The sequence below is a fragment of the Geospiza fortis genome, unplaced genomic scaffold (genome assembly GCF_000277835.1).
Source record: "Geospiza fortis unplaced genomic scaffold, GeoFor_1.0 scaffold59, whole genome shotgun sequence".
Lineage (NCBI taxonomy): Eukaryota > Metazoa > Chordata > Aves > Passeriformes > Thraupidae > Geospiza > Geospiza fortis.
In genome coordinates, this window is record NW_005054381.1 from 270,881 (window position 1) to 285,211 (window position 14,331).

A 14,331-nucleotide genomic window follows, 5' to 3' on the forward strand; every position below is an offset into this window, starting at 1 on the left:
GTTTTAGTAAATGGTGTGTAGGTGTGTAGACAGAAAGAATAGCTGTGACTGTTGAGGGAATGACATCTACTCTTGTCTTTAATGGATTTGTTGGAATGTGAAAAATCATCTATTTGTAACAGACATTTCAGGAGTTTCAATTTATGCCAACAGCCATCTCTTACAGAGGTTCCACTGCACTGCTGAATCCTAGACCAGGCACATGCTTTGGGTGCAGTGATCTGTCCTGTATTTATCTGCTCATGAAAGACCAAGGTTTGGTGTGGGTGTTAGAGTTCCCAAGTGCCTGTGCTGTGTAAGAGCTGGCTGTTAGCTGAAGAGGATAACCTCTGCTTTCTCTGGTTCAAGGTGAAACTGCTCAGCTTTGCCTACACATCTGAAGTTCAGATTCCAAGACATAAACATACTGAAAGATTTTACTTCTAAGGTGTCCTGTGGTTTTAGTAACTAAATTTCCCGCTTCTGTGCCCATCCTTCCTCCTACATCCTACCTTCACTGGTAGAATTTAGTTCTTTCTTGAGTTTTCTTTTTTTTTTTATTTTGTGATTTTTTTCATATCTTTCTTTCTGGATGGAGTTTCTTTTGATCTGGTTACCACTGTACTTGATTTTTGCTTTCCTTGGTTATGTCATACCTTTGTATTTCTGCCTGTTGTGTGCATTAATGCAGTAAAGTGGAAATGTATCTGTTTTTATTAATATCTCTTGGTGGTAGAACTCTTTTAAATTTAATTTTCTAGTCTTTACTAAATTAGGACAGCAGAATCTATAGTTTGACATGTTTTAATTTCTGAAACAACTTTTTCATACTGCTTTTTTCCTCTGTCCAAGCTTTGTAATATGGAAAAATATTCAAGTGTCATGAAATAATCTGTGTTGGCCACTTTTGAAAAAAAAATCTGATGGTTTTACTACATGTACTGTAGTTTTTATCAATATTACAGATAAAAGGACTGAATTCTCTGTGCTTCATGCCAAGGGCTGTAAATCTACTAAGTTTATCTTTGTAACTAGAGAAGTATTTCTTCAAGTTTAAAAGCATGAAAGACTATTAGTTTTCCTTTTTTACTGCTGTCACAGCATGTATTTGGCACAAAGATAATGCAATACAGAGAATACTTCAGAATATGGGGGTAAAACAATCCTATCAGGATTTCTGAATTAAGGAATACATGCAAAACTGTGCATATTTTGAGATATTTGATTATAGTGGGATGCATACTTTTTTGTGTCAGTGCCTTATGAGTAATAATAATTGCATGTTCACAGGAGTTCTTAGGAAATGACAAACCTGACTGGGTGCATCTGCTGAATATGCTTATTTAAATAAAAGCAAATTTAGTCCATGGAGACATTTTCAGTACACCCTGGGGGATTTTGTTCTATTCCCACTCACCCCTGACAGGTGCAGATCACACTATTGGTATGAGAATTCTTTCTGTTGAGGCCTGGAGGACCACCAGTGTCTCTGGCTCCTTTTCCTCCCTGTTTTTCCCCATCTTTGGGCTATGGTTAGGCTGTGCCAACATCAGTGTTTGTGGAACTGTATTTTGAACAAAATCAGGGAGCTCCTCTGAAGTGAACAAATGAAAAAAAAAAAAGAGGGGGGGAAACACCTTCCCCCAACAAAGAAAAGTGGCAGAAGATCTAAGCAGCACCTGCTGAAAGAAATGTGTTTCAAGCAAAGAACTTTGCATAGGTTCCTCACTTGAAATGCTGTTCATTTTTAATCTCTTTGAAAATCTGAATAATCAAATTAGGCAGAACTGTTCAAGTTAGCATTATTATAACCACCTAATTAACATTGTTTTCTTTAGTACTTAGATATTCACTTATTTGATTCTGTATATGTGTTTTCACTTGACTGAAATACTCACAAAGTCTGATTGTGACAATAGTCTTTTCTGTATTTTCTTTCTTACTGTGCAGATGCAATAGAGTTTAGAATATTTCATTGCCTTATTAATTAACAGGAGATTTTCTCTTGTGGAACTATTAATACTCTTGCTGATACATTTATTAACATATCTCTAAACAACTAGAATTTCTGGTCAGCTATATGAGCTTCTGCAGATTGCTTTTGCAAATGCACACGGAAATTATGAGATTTGCACAGAACAATTTGTCCGAATCAGTCAGTTCCAGTTACTCCTGTTTGCCACACATGGGCAGGTTTTCCATACCTGTGCCGTTTCTGTGGTACAGAATGGCCTCTTGCTCAGTGTGGTGTTGTTTGTGCTGCAAGCAGCTCACCCTTCTAGCGCAGCTGCAGAAGAGCCACAGCAGTAAGCAGTAGGGTTTTAGGAGTGTTAATTTAGTGTTAATAAACACTAAATAAACACAAATAAATAAATTAACACTAAATAAACACAAATAATTTAGGAGTGATAATAATAGGTTATGTGTAGTTTTTGTGCTGCTTTCTGCACCAGTCTTTTTTTAACCAGTCTGTAGTCTTCAAAAGAGCTGTTGTAATGGAAAGTAAACAGCCTTGGAGTGTCATAAATTACTTTAATCCTGGTAAATTTATGTATTAAATGTAGATAGGAATGTTGAGGTCAAAGAATACTCCTTAGGAATATAAACTTTAATGAACAGAAAAAAGATCTAGCTGATTAAAGTGTCCTTGAAGAAAGGCAGAAGCATGAACATTTCTTTCTTAAAAATTAGTTTATTAGTTGAAAGCCTGCTGTTCAGCATGAGTCACTTGCCTGTTCAGTAGTCCAAGAAATGTACAATGCTGCCACTAACCCCATTTTTATTCTGTTAAACCAAGTAAGTAAGGATTTGAATATTTAATTGAGGATTTAAATATTAAATATTTAATATTTAACAGAGTATTTCCAAAGTTTAACATTACAGAAAATATGAAGTGAGCCCATAATACAGGAAATTAAAAGTTACTTGGCAAATTCCTGTATGGACTGGAACTATGTGTTTGTTGTAAGACACCTTTAAAAACTGTTCTCTCTATTCTCCAGCAGGCCCTTCCAAAGCACCAGAGACAGATGAAAAAATTGCTCCTGGAAAAAGTTACACAGGTAGATCTTTTACTTGTTCTTTTCCTCACATCTGTTTTAGAAATTGAGTGTGTGAGTTTTGCTTTTCACAGCTTTTCTACTTCATTTGCCAAAAAAACTGAGGGTATTGGAACTCTAAACATGGACAGAAATGAAAATTATGGTTGCTTTAATTTCCAGCTGTCCAAGTACATGTAGACGGGAACTTAATTTCTTCCTTTTCTAAATTCAAAGAGGAGCATCAGGTTGATCACTCTAAAGCACAAGTTGTTTGTGTAAATTGTTTCTCAAGAAATCCAGTCTGTTTCATAATGACTTATACAGTTTAATAAAACTCAGCTTAATAAATTGTAAGTGCAACTGACAATGAGATCTAAAGGAAAATACTCTTCAAAATACATAAGTGCAGCTTTACTCTCCTGGAATAATTAAAATGTTCCTTCATGCACTGCTGATTAATTTTGATAGAGTTTCTGATACAATTAGCTTCACTTTGTTTAACTGGAGTGCAGTTCAGTATAAATTGCTCTTTCTCACAGTGAGCATTGATTGGCTAATCCTGCTTGTGTTGTTGGGGCACTCTGCCCCAGCAAAAGCACTGTGATCATGAATTTCCCTCCCATATTTCATTGATTGTTGGCCTTGCAGCCTGTTATGGAAATCATCATAGTGCAGAAACAATGAGTCTGTAGAGCTGGTAAAAAAATTCCTAATCTGTGGGGACAGGCAGCCTTTGTTTATATTTTCAGTAATCCTGGGTAAGAGAGGGGGAAATCCTTGTGATTGTCTTAACCCTAGAAAGCCAGGGTGATGGAATTCCCTTCAGTCATAGCAGCAACTCTGCAGTGTAGCATGTGCAGTTTAGCAAGTGTAATTCTCATCTCCTTGCCTTTGTCTGGAATTGTTCAAAGGGTCATGGTAAAATATCTTTGCTTCTATTTTTGTTGCATGCTGTGAATGCAAGGGGCTTCCTTGACAATGTAGTTCAGATGCAAAGGCATGGAGTGCTTGGTTGAAAATCTTGTCCTTGTCCACCATTCAGCAGTCCTGTTTTTCCATTTCAGAGACCTCCCAGCCTGACTCGTCAGACACAAGTGAGGATTCTGAGGTTGAGTTCAGTTCTGCAGGTCAGTTCCCCAGGTCATTGATTTCAGACATTTTTCTATCCAGAGTGTGTTTTCCAAAGCCTGCATTACTTGGCACTGAATGAAGAGAATTGTGTGCTGGTGTTGAGTGGAGTTTGGATTGTGCACTGCTTGGTGAACGAGCCTGGTGGAGAAGTATTAGAAAACCACAATATACTGAAGCCTATTGGACTTGGTGGGCTGGTTTTGAGATGATACCTGACGGAAATTTGTATCTTTGGAGTAATTTTCAAGTTTTGATGATGAAAAATACTCATTGAATGGAGAAGATGCTATAGTATTCCTTCATTCTGGAGAGCACTTTGCTTTATAACCACATTGTACTTACATGTAACATTTGTGGTTAACAAATGCTTCTGGGAAGAATGGTACCAGAACAGAAAGGCAGTGTTGTAGGTGGTGTAATCAGAATCTCAAGGTGTCTGTCTCAGATTGGTAAGTGTGAGATCCAAACCTTTGCACTGAGCAGCTCCCTTTGTCATCCAAGTGGCTCTAAAGCTGCCCAGCAGTGTCCCTGCTGTTCTGCTGTCTGTCCACTTGTTTGTGTTTATGGCAGAGTTGACCTGCTGATGATTTTCATTGGTTCCCATTGGTTTTTCAGTGGTTTGAGAGTGGGTTTCAAACATTTGAACTCTTAAAGACAAAACATTGGTCGTGTGTTTTGATGTTACTTCCAGTTAGACAACACAGGTAGTCCCTATCTGCACAATTAATTCTGTGATTCTTTTTGCTGTTGCATGGCTGTTTTATGATCATGCAATGCCCAGTCATGTTTCAGAAGACAATGTTGTTTTGCTTAGGAAGTACAGGAGCAGCTTTGTTTTTTGCTCTCTTGTGCTTTGCACAGGCCCTTCTGATGGAACAAATTGTTCCTTCATAGGTATGAACAGGAGCTTTCTGAGGTTACTCAGTTAAGTAATTTATTGCAAAATTTGGTGCCCTGATAAGCACAGTTCCTTAATTCTGTTAGAGTTTTAAATTGATGGCAGTTCCAGTGATGCACTCAAGTTTCCTGGACAGAAAACTAGTTGTGTTTGGTTTTTTTTTTCTTTCTTAAAGATGATGTTGATATTGGTGATGATAATGATGATGATGATGAGTACATGCCCCCTGAAGAGAGCTTGAGGAGCCCCAGTTCAGCTACTGAAGCTGCCAATACTGGGAGAAGAAATGCAGAAGAATTCAGTTTTGGTAAGACAAAAATTAAAGATGATTTTGTCTCCCTGCTGTGTTTTATGAAAAAGTTTTGGGTGGTTTTGTGGTGCCAAAAAGTTCAGTATTATTGCAAAAATAACTGTCATATCAACTGATCAATTAGAACCTTTTTGCCAGAATTAAGCTAAAAAATAAACATTTTCGGAATTTCATTTAAGAACCATGGGCTCTGTGCAGATGTATTGCAGCTGTATAATCATCCTTGTCGGCTGCCTTGGTTGTTTTTTGTTATTTGACGTGATGATGTAAAGTGACGCACAGAAAGTTGAGATTTTCTGGTTGTGTTCTTTCCTGATCCCTCTTGTTGGCTTCTCCACAGAAACACATCCATGCACTTCAGTTTAGTCTGGTTAAAGATGCTTCACCTGGGATGTTTTGTGATCCTATACCTCTCCTTTATTCTGTGGTTTGGTTTGGTTTGACTTATGGGCACATTAATCTGTGTGCTTTTATTAGGTTCTGTGCAGTCAGGAATGTCTTTATATATTTGAAGGCAGCCACCAGAGTTTTGATGGCAATGAACGAACAGATGTGGAAATTCAGTTATAGCCTATGAGATGTGAATGTTTTTTGTGAGGATAAATAGTAGAAAGCAGAGTGATGCAGAGTCCCCTGGCAGGTGCAAAGGAGAGTTGTTTATTGCAAAAACCAGGCCCTTTTTAAGCAGGTAGCCCATTATCTATTACATTCCATTTTAGTAGAACAGATATAATCCAACCAACTGCCCTAAACCACGATGTGAGCATGTCATGGTTATATAACTTGTTTTTCTGCCTCCAGTGCAGCTGTGTCATGTTCCCATAGCCCTTTCCTGCTTAGCTAAAGTAACAGGCCTGAGCCATGATTTTACAAGGGTAACAAGGCCCTTGTTTCATAAGGTTTTACCTAGATGGTTTAGATGCAAATGCGTGGAGTATTTGGTTGAAAATCATGTCCATGTCCATCATTCAACTGTCCTGTTTTTCCCTTTCAGAGTCCTCCCACCATGACATGTCAGAAATAAGTGAGAAGCCTGAGGTTGAGGTCACCATTGAAGGTCAGTACCACCTGAATTTCAGTTTTTTGGGTGTTTTTCTATCCAAAATGTGTTTCCCAAGTATTACTTGGCACTGATTGAAGAGAATTGTGTGCTGGTGTTGAGTGGAGTTTGGATTGTGCACTGCTTGGTAAACGAGCCTGGTAGAGAAGTATTAGAAGAACACAATATACTGAAGCATATTGGACTTGGTGGGCTGGTTTTGAGATGATACCTGACAGCAATTTGTATCTTTGGAGTAATTTTCAGGTGTTGCTAATTAAAAATACTCATTGAACAGAGAAGATGCTATAGCATTCTTTCATTCTGGAGAACACATTGCTTTATAACCACACTGTAGTTATATGAAACATTTGTGGTTAACAAATGCTTCAGGGAAGAATGGTACCAGAACAGAAAGGCAGTGTTGTAGGTGGTGTAAGCAGAGCCTCAAGGTGTCTGTCTCATATTGGTAACTGTGAGATCCAAACCTTTGCACTGAGCAGCTCCCTTTGTCATCCAAGTGGCTCTAAAGCTGCCCAGCAGTGTCCCTGCAGTTCTCATGCTAGGATCTTGGTAGGAGGTGATCTGTATTTCTTGTATTTGTGATTGAGCGTCCTGGAACTGCTTTACAGCACTGCTGAGATTGGCTTTTGCAGTACTTGCTTGTGGAATTCGATTAGGAGCACCCAATCAGCAATTTAGAAAGTAGGCAGGGCATTTTTCAGGAAGTGAACACTTCTGCCATTACTTTCTGTGTTTTGCAATGCAGCATGGAAATAACTCCATCATTACCTTGACAGAAAAGTTTATATGAGAGGAGTCATTCAGTTCTGCTTATATGTAAAGGCCTTTAGCACAAAAGTAAAAAACCAATTTTTTTCTTTTTTTTGTTTCTTTAAGAAGATGATGACGACTATCCACCACCTGACAAGAGGCAGAAGAGCACCAAGTCGGCTAATGAAGGGGCCAGTACTGGGAGAAGAAATGCAGAAGAGTCCAATTCTGGTAAGATGAAAATTAAAGAATATTTTATTTCCCTGCATTGTTTAATGAAAAGGTTTTGGGTGATTTTTTGCTTCAAAAATAATCAGTATCTTGTAAAAATAACTGTCACATCAACTGATTATTTAAAACCTTTTTGAGAGGATTATAGAAGCTAAAGAATTAAAAGATACAGAGCACTTCTGGAATTTCATTTAAGAGCCATGGGCTCTGTGTAGATGTATTGCAGCAGTATAATCATCATCATAGGCTGCCTCTCTTGGTTTTTGTTATTTGACATGAAGACATAAATAGACAGATAGAAAGTTGAGATTTTCTAGTTATGTTCTTTCCTGATCCCTTCTATTGGGTTCTCCACAGAAATGCATAGATGCCCGTCAGTTTAGTCTGGTTAAAGGTGCTTTACCTGGAATTTTTTGTGATCCTGTACGTCTCCTTTTTTCCTGTGGTTTGGTTTGGCTTATGGGCACATTAATCTGTCTGCTTTATAAGGTTCTGTGCAGTCAGGAATATGTTTTTTACTTCATATTTTTGAAGGCAGCCCCCAGAGTTCTGATGGCAGTACAGGAGCCGATGTGGAAATACAGTTAGAGCTTTTTTACGACCCTATTTTATGTTCATGTCTAGGAAAACAACTCCTAATTCTTCCTTTGTGTAATACTTTGCATTTGCTAGTTATGTACCCAGAACTGCCTTGGAATTTGACCTAAACATGATGCTGTTTTCCATGAACTGGGTGATGTATTTGACATGGTTCAAGTATACTGCAGTTGAGGTGTCCCAGTAGATAGAGCTGAATTTCTGCTCTACACCCCACATATTGTGTGAAGAGAAACCTTTGAAGCAAAGATTCCTTCAGCCTTGCTCCCAAAGTGATACCATACCCCAGCTTACAGAGATCTGAAAGAAGATGCTCTTCAAAATGCACCAGTGAAGCTTTGCTCTGCTGGAATAACTAAAATATGTTTCTTCATGCACTGCTGATTAATTTTGATAGAGTTTCTGATACAATTAGCTTCACTTTGTTTAACTGGAGTGCAGTTCAGTATAAATTGCTCTTTCTCACAGCGAGCGTTGATTGGCTAATCCTGCTTGTCTTTTTAGTGCACTCTGCCCCAGCAAAAGCACTGTGATCATGAATTTCCCTCCCATATTTCATTGATTGTTGGCCTTGCAGCCTGTTATGGAAATCATCATAGTGCAGAAACAATGAGTCTGTATGTTAGCGTTCGGAAACATATAACCACGAAAATGATCATGTCAGTGCTTTTATTGAAGAGCTCTGGGTGTCAAGGGTATGAACCCAAATCTGACTCTGACCATACATTCGAGAGGAACATGTTTTTATATTCTATCGTTATATAGTTTTCATGTTAATTATTCAACTTATATTGTTCTGTTGTATACACAGATTTCAATCAAGCATGACCCCTTGTGGTTCCCCCTTAAATTTCTAACATAATTTCTCATGATTCTTCTTATGGCTATACAATAATTATATTTAATTACTAAACAATCATCACCTCTAACAATTATATCATTTATCATACTGCTTATGCAGGTGCAATGATCTGGCAAAACACAAAGCCTAACATTTTCAGAGTCTATTTTTAACATTTTCCAGGGCCCCCATTATCATGTAGAGCTGGTAAAAAAATCCCTAATCTGTGGGGACAGGCAGCCATTGTTTATATTTTCAGTAATCCTGGGTAACAGAAGGTGTTTTATGATTGTATTAACCCTAGAAAGCCAGGATGATGGAATTCCCTTCCGTCATAGCAGCAACTCTGTAGTGTAGCATGTGCAGTTCAGCAAGTGTAATCCCCACCTCCTTGCCTTTGTCTGGAATTGCTCAAAGGCTCATGGTAAAATATCTTTGCTTCTGTTTTTGTTGCATGCCATGACTGCAAGGGGCTTCTTTGACAATGTTGGTTTAGATGGAGAGGCATGGCATGTTTGGTTAAAAATCTTGCCCATCATTCAGCAGTCTTGTTTTTCTCTTTCAGATTCCTCCCACGATGACTCGTCAGAAGCAAGTGAGGATTCTGAGCCTGAAATCACTAGTCAAGGTCAGTTCTGCAGGTCATTGATTACAATTTTTTGGGCATTTTTCTATCCAGAATGCGTTTTCCACATATTGCACTACTTGGCACTGAATGAAGAGAATTGTGTGCTGGTATTGAGTATAGTTTGGATTGTGCACTGCTTGGTGAACGAACCTGGTGGTGAAGTATTAGAAAACAGGTAAGAACAGGAGCTTTCTGAAGTTACTCAGGTAAGTAATTTACTGCAAAATTTGTTGCCCACAGTTCCTTATTTCTGTTTAAGTTTTGAAATTCAAGGCAGTTCCAGAGCTATGCCTGATTTCCATGGACAAAAAACCCATTTTTTTTTTAATTGTTTTTTTTTTTTAGATGATGATGATGATGAGTATCTGCCGCCTAGCAAGAGAAAGAGGAGGAGGAACACCAGGTCGGCTAAGGAAACTGCCAATAGAAGGAGAAGAAAAGCAAAATATTTCAACTGCAGTAAGATGATTTTATCTCCCTGTTTTGTTTTATGAAAAAGTTTTGGGTAATTTTGTGCTGCAGGAGTGAGATACATTAGTGCAAGCCTTCATTTTAGAGCCCTAGGCTCCGTGTAGGTGAATTGCAGCAGTATAATCATCCTAATAGGTTATCTCTGTTGTTTTTTGTTATTTGTCATGACAATGTAAATTGATGCACAAGAAGTTGAGATTTTCTGGTCGTGTTCTTTTTCTTTCCTTATCCCTTCTGTTGGGTTCTCCCCTGAAACACATCCATGCACTTCAGCTTAGTCTGGTTAAAGATGCTTCACCTGGGATGTTTTGTGATCCTCCTTTATTATGTGGTTTGCTTTGGTTTGGTTTGGTTTATGGGCACATTAATCTGTCTGCTTTTATAGGGTTCTGTGCAGTCAGGAATGTGTTTTTTACTTTATATTTTTGAAGGCAGGCACCAGAGTTCTGATGGCAGGACAGGAAGAACAGGTATGGAAATACAGTTATAGCATTTGAGATGTGAAGTGTATTTCTGAGGATAAATTAACATCCTTGGATATTTGTAAGGTGCTCAACACCCAAAGGTTGGTGGTTTGGCAGAGTGTGAGCCATCAATGTCCTGCTGGCTTTGCTCTGAGCACGTGGCTCTCCAGCCTGAGCTGTGTGCTTTTCAAGGCAGGTTTTGCTAGCAGCAGTGCTCCTTCTTGCAAATGGCATTAGTTTTTCTTGGAAGGTAGATAACACCATAGTTAGGGGTTACCATTACATGAAATTCAGCAGCATTTCTCCTGATAACAGAGAATGAAGTTTTGATACAGTTCCTGATACAATTAGCTTCACTTTGTTTAACTGTAGTGTAGTTCAGTATAAATTGCTCTTTCTCCCAGTGAGTGTTGATTGGCTAATCCTGCTTGTGTTGTTGGGGCACTCTGCCCCAACAAAAGCACTGTGATCATGAATTTCCCTCCTATGTTTGATTGTTGGCCTTGCAGCCTGTTATGGAGCAGCATAAGATAGCACAGCAGCCATGAGTCTGTAGAGCTGGTAAAAAAATCCCTAATCTGTGGGACAGGCAGTCTTTGTTTATATTTTCAGTAATCCTGGGTAAGAGAGGAGAAAATCCTTATCATTGTATTTAGCCTACAAGAAAAGATGATGGAATTCCCTTCAGTCATAGCAGCAACCCTGCAGTGTAGCATGTGCAGTTTAGCAAGTGTAATCCCCATCTCCTTGCCTTTGTCTGGAATTGCTGAAAGGCTCATGGTAAAATATCTTTGCTGCTATTTTTATTGCATGCTGTGAGTTCAAGGGGCTTCTTTGACAATGTTGGTTTAGATGCAAAGGCATGGAGTGTTTGGTTAAAAGTCTTGTCCATGTCCATCATTTAACAGTCCTATCTTTCTCTTTGAGATTCTTCCCAAAATGACTTGTCGGAAAAAAGTGAGGATGCTGAGTTTGAAGTCACGTTTGATGGTCAGTTCCCCAGATCATTGATTTCAGTTGGTTGGGCATATTTCTATCTAAATTCTGTTTTCCAAAACCTGCAATACTTGGCAGTGAATGAAGAGAATTGTGTGTTGGTGTTGAGTGTAATTTTGATTGTTCACTGCTTTGTAAATGATATTGGTGGAGACGTACTAGAAAACCAAAATATACTGAAGTATATTGGACTTGGTGGGCTGGTTTTGAAATGATGCCTGACAGCAATTTGTATCTTTGGAGTAATTTTCATGTGTTGGTAATGAAAAATATTCATTGAATGGAGAAGATGTTATAACATTCCTTCATTCTGGAGAACACATTGCTTTATAACCACACTGTGGTTATATGAAACATTTGTAGTTAACAAATGCTTCTGGGAAGAATGGTACCAGAACAGAAAGGCAGTGTTGCAAGTGGTGTAAGCAGAGCCTCAATGTGTGTCTAATATTGGTAAGTGTGAGATCCAAACCTTTGCACTGAGCAGCTCCCTTTGTCATCCAAGTGGCTCTAAAGCTGCCCAGCAGTGTCCCTGCTGTTCTGCTGTCTGTCCACTTGTGTGTGTTTATGGCAGAGTTGACCTGTTTGATGAATTTCATTGGTTCCCATTGGTTTTTCTCTGGTTTGAGAATGGGTTTAGAACATTTGAGCTCTTCCAGACAAAACATAGGTACTCTCTTTTGGGATCTACTACTGGAATGATATTACTTCCAGTTAGGTTACACAGGTAGTCCCTATCTGTACAATTTATTCTGTGATTCCTTTTGCTGTTGCATGGCTGTTTTATGATCATGCCATGCTTAGTCACGTTTCAGAAGACAATGTTGTTTTCCTTAGGAAAGTTGCTACCTCCTTAGGAAGGTAGCTTTCCTTAGAAGTAGCTTTGTTTTTTGCTCTCCTGTGCTTTGCACAGGCCTTTTGAAGGAACAAGTTGTTCCTTCACAGGTAGCAACTGGAGATATCTGAATTTACACAGTTAAGTAATTTGTTGCAAAATTTGATGCCCTGATAAGCACACGTCCTTAATTCTGTTTTAGTTTAGAAATTCATGGCAGTTCCAGTGCTGCACTCGAGTTTCCTGGACAAAAAAAACATTATTTAATTGTTTCTTAAAGATGATGAGGATGACTCCCCACCACCTGACAAGAGACAGCGGAGCAGCAATTCGTCTAATGAAGATGCCAATGTTGAGAGAAGAGAAGAAGAAGAGTTCAATTGTGGTAAGATAAAAATTCAAGATGATTTTGTTTCCCTGCTTTGTTTTCTGAAAAGGTTTTGGGTAATTTTGTGCTGCAGGAGTGAGACATTTTACTGCAAGCCTTCATTAAAGAGCCCTGGTCTCTGTGTAGGTGAATTGCAGGAGTATAATCATCATCATAGATTAACTCATGGTAAATATGTCTTTGCTTCTATTTTTGTTGCATGCCGTGAATGCAGGAGGTTTCATTGACAATGTTGGTTTAGATGCAAAGGCATGGAGTATTTGGTTGAAAATCTTGTCCATGTCCACCATTCAGAAGTCCTGTCTTTCTCTTTCAGATTCCTCCCACCATGACATGTCAGAAACAACTGAGAATCCTGAGGTTGAGGTCACTGTTGAAGGTCAGTTCTGCAGGTCCTTAATTTCAGTTTTTTGGGCATATTTCTATCTAAATTCTGTTTTCCAAAACCTGCAATACTTGGCAGTGAATGAAGAGAATTGTGTGTTGGTGTTGAGTGTAATTTTGATTGTGCACTACTTGATAAATGAACCTGGCAGACAAGTTTTAGAAAATCGCAATATATTGAAGCAGATTGGACTTGGTGGGCTGGTTTTGAAATGATGCCTGATAGCAATTTGTAAATATTGTGACTTCATCAAGGTAACAAAAAATATTCCTTAAACAGAGAAGGTGTTATAACATTCCTTCATTCTAGAGAACACATTACTTTATAAACACATTGTAGTTACATGTACATTTGTAGTTAAAACTAGCTCCAGGGAAGAATGGTACCAGAACAGAAAGGCAGTGTTGTAGGTGGTGTAAGCAGAGCCTCAATGTGTCTGTCTCATATTGGTAATTGTGAGATCCAAACCCTTGCACTGAGCAGCTCCCTTTGTCATCCAAGTGGCTCTAAAGCTGCCCAGCAGTGTCCCTGCAGTTCTCATGCTGGGATCTTGGTAGGAGGTGAGCTGTGTTTCTTGTATTTGTGATTGAGCGTCCTGGAACTGCTTTACAGCACTGCTGAGATTGGCTTCTGCAGTGCTTGCTTGTGGAATTCGATTAGGAGCACCCAATCAGCAATTTAGAAAGTAGGCAGGGCATTTTTCAGAAAGTGAACACTTCTGGCATTACTTTCACCATTTTACAATGTAGCATGGAAATAACTCCATCATTACCTTGACAGAAAAGTTGATATATGAAGAGTCATTCAGTTCTGCTTATATGTGAAGGCCTTTACCACAAAAGTGAGAGTGCTCTCAGAAGTTTTTCTCTGACAGAATATAACAGAACTGAATTGGTACAAGATATGTAAATATGTGATAATATTCTTGCTAAATAAACCATGCCCTTGGTGATGTGGGTGCATGTTTTTCTGCATGTGGAATTAGTTTCCTTTGTCGGCTCTACTCATTTGTTCTCTCTGAGGTTAGAGGTATTGGTAATTGGGCAGTTTAAAAAGCTCATTAGCTTAGGGAAGATAGGGATGGATTGGGAAGTGCCAGGCTGAGTAGCAGCTCTCTGACACATTGCTAGGTTTGCTGTTCTCCTGTCTGTGCACTTTTGTGTGTTTATGGCAGAGTTGACTTGTTTGATGAATTTCATTGGTTCCCATTAGTTTTACATTGGTTTGAAAGTGGGTTTAGAACATTTGAGCTCTTCAAGAAAAAACATAGGTGCTTTCTTTTGAGATCTACTAGTGGAATGATATTATTTCCAATTAGATAAG

The 14,331-nt window shown here is 38.7% G+C and overlaps 1 protein-coding gene across 1 annotated transcript in view; it reads left to right on the forward strand.

Annotated features, from left to right (window-relative positions):
* LOC102035636 (general transcription factor II-I) overlaps positions 1 to 14,331 on the forward strand; it is a 71,154-nt gene that overhangs the window by 27,263 nt on the left and 29,560 nt on the right. Inside the window, exons 11-15 of the mRNA XM_031060369.1 lie at positions 2,982 to 3,041; positions 4,085 to 4,147; positions 5,225 to 5,356; positions 6,354 to 6,416; positions 7,302 to 7,403. Of these exons, the coding sequence (XP_030916229.1) occupies positions 2,982 to 3,041; positions 4,085 to 4,147; positions 5,225 to 5,356; positions 6,354 to 6,416; positions 7,302 to 7,403 (420 nt within the window). The remainder of the gene's footprint in view (positions 1 to 2,981; positions 3,042 to 4,084; positions 4,148 to 5,224; positions 5,357 to 6,353; positions 6,417 to 7,301; positions 7,404 to 14,331) is intronic.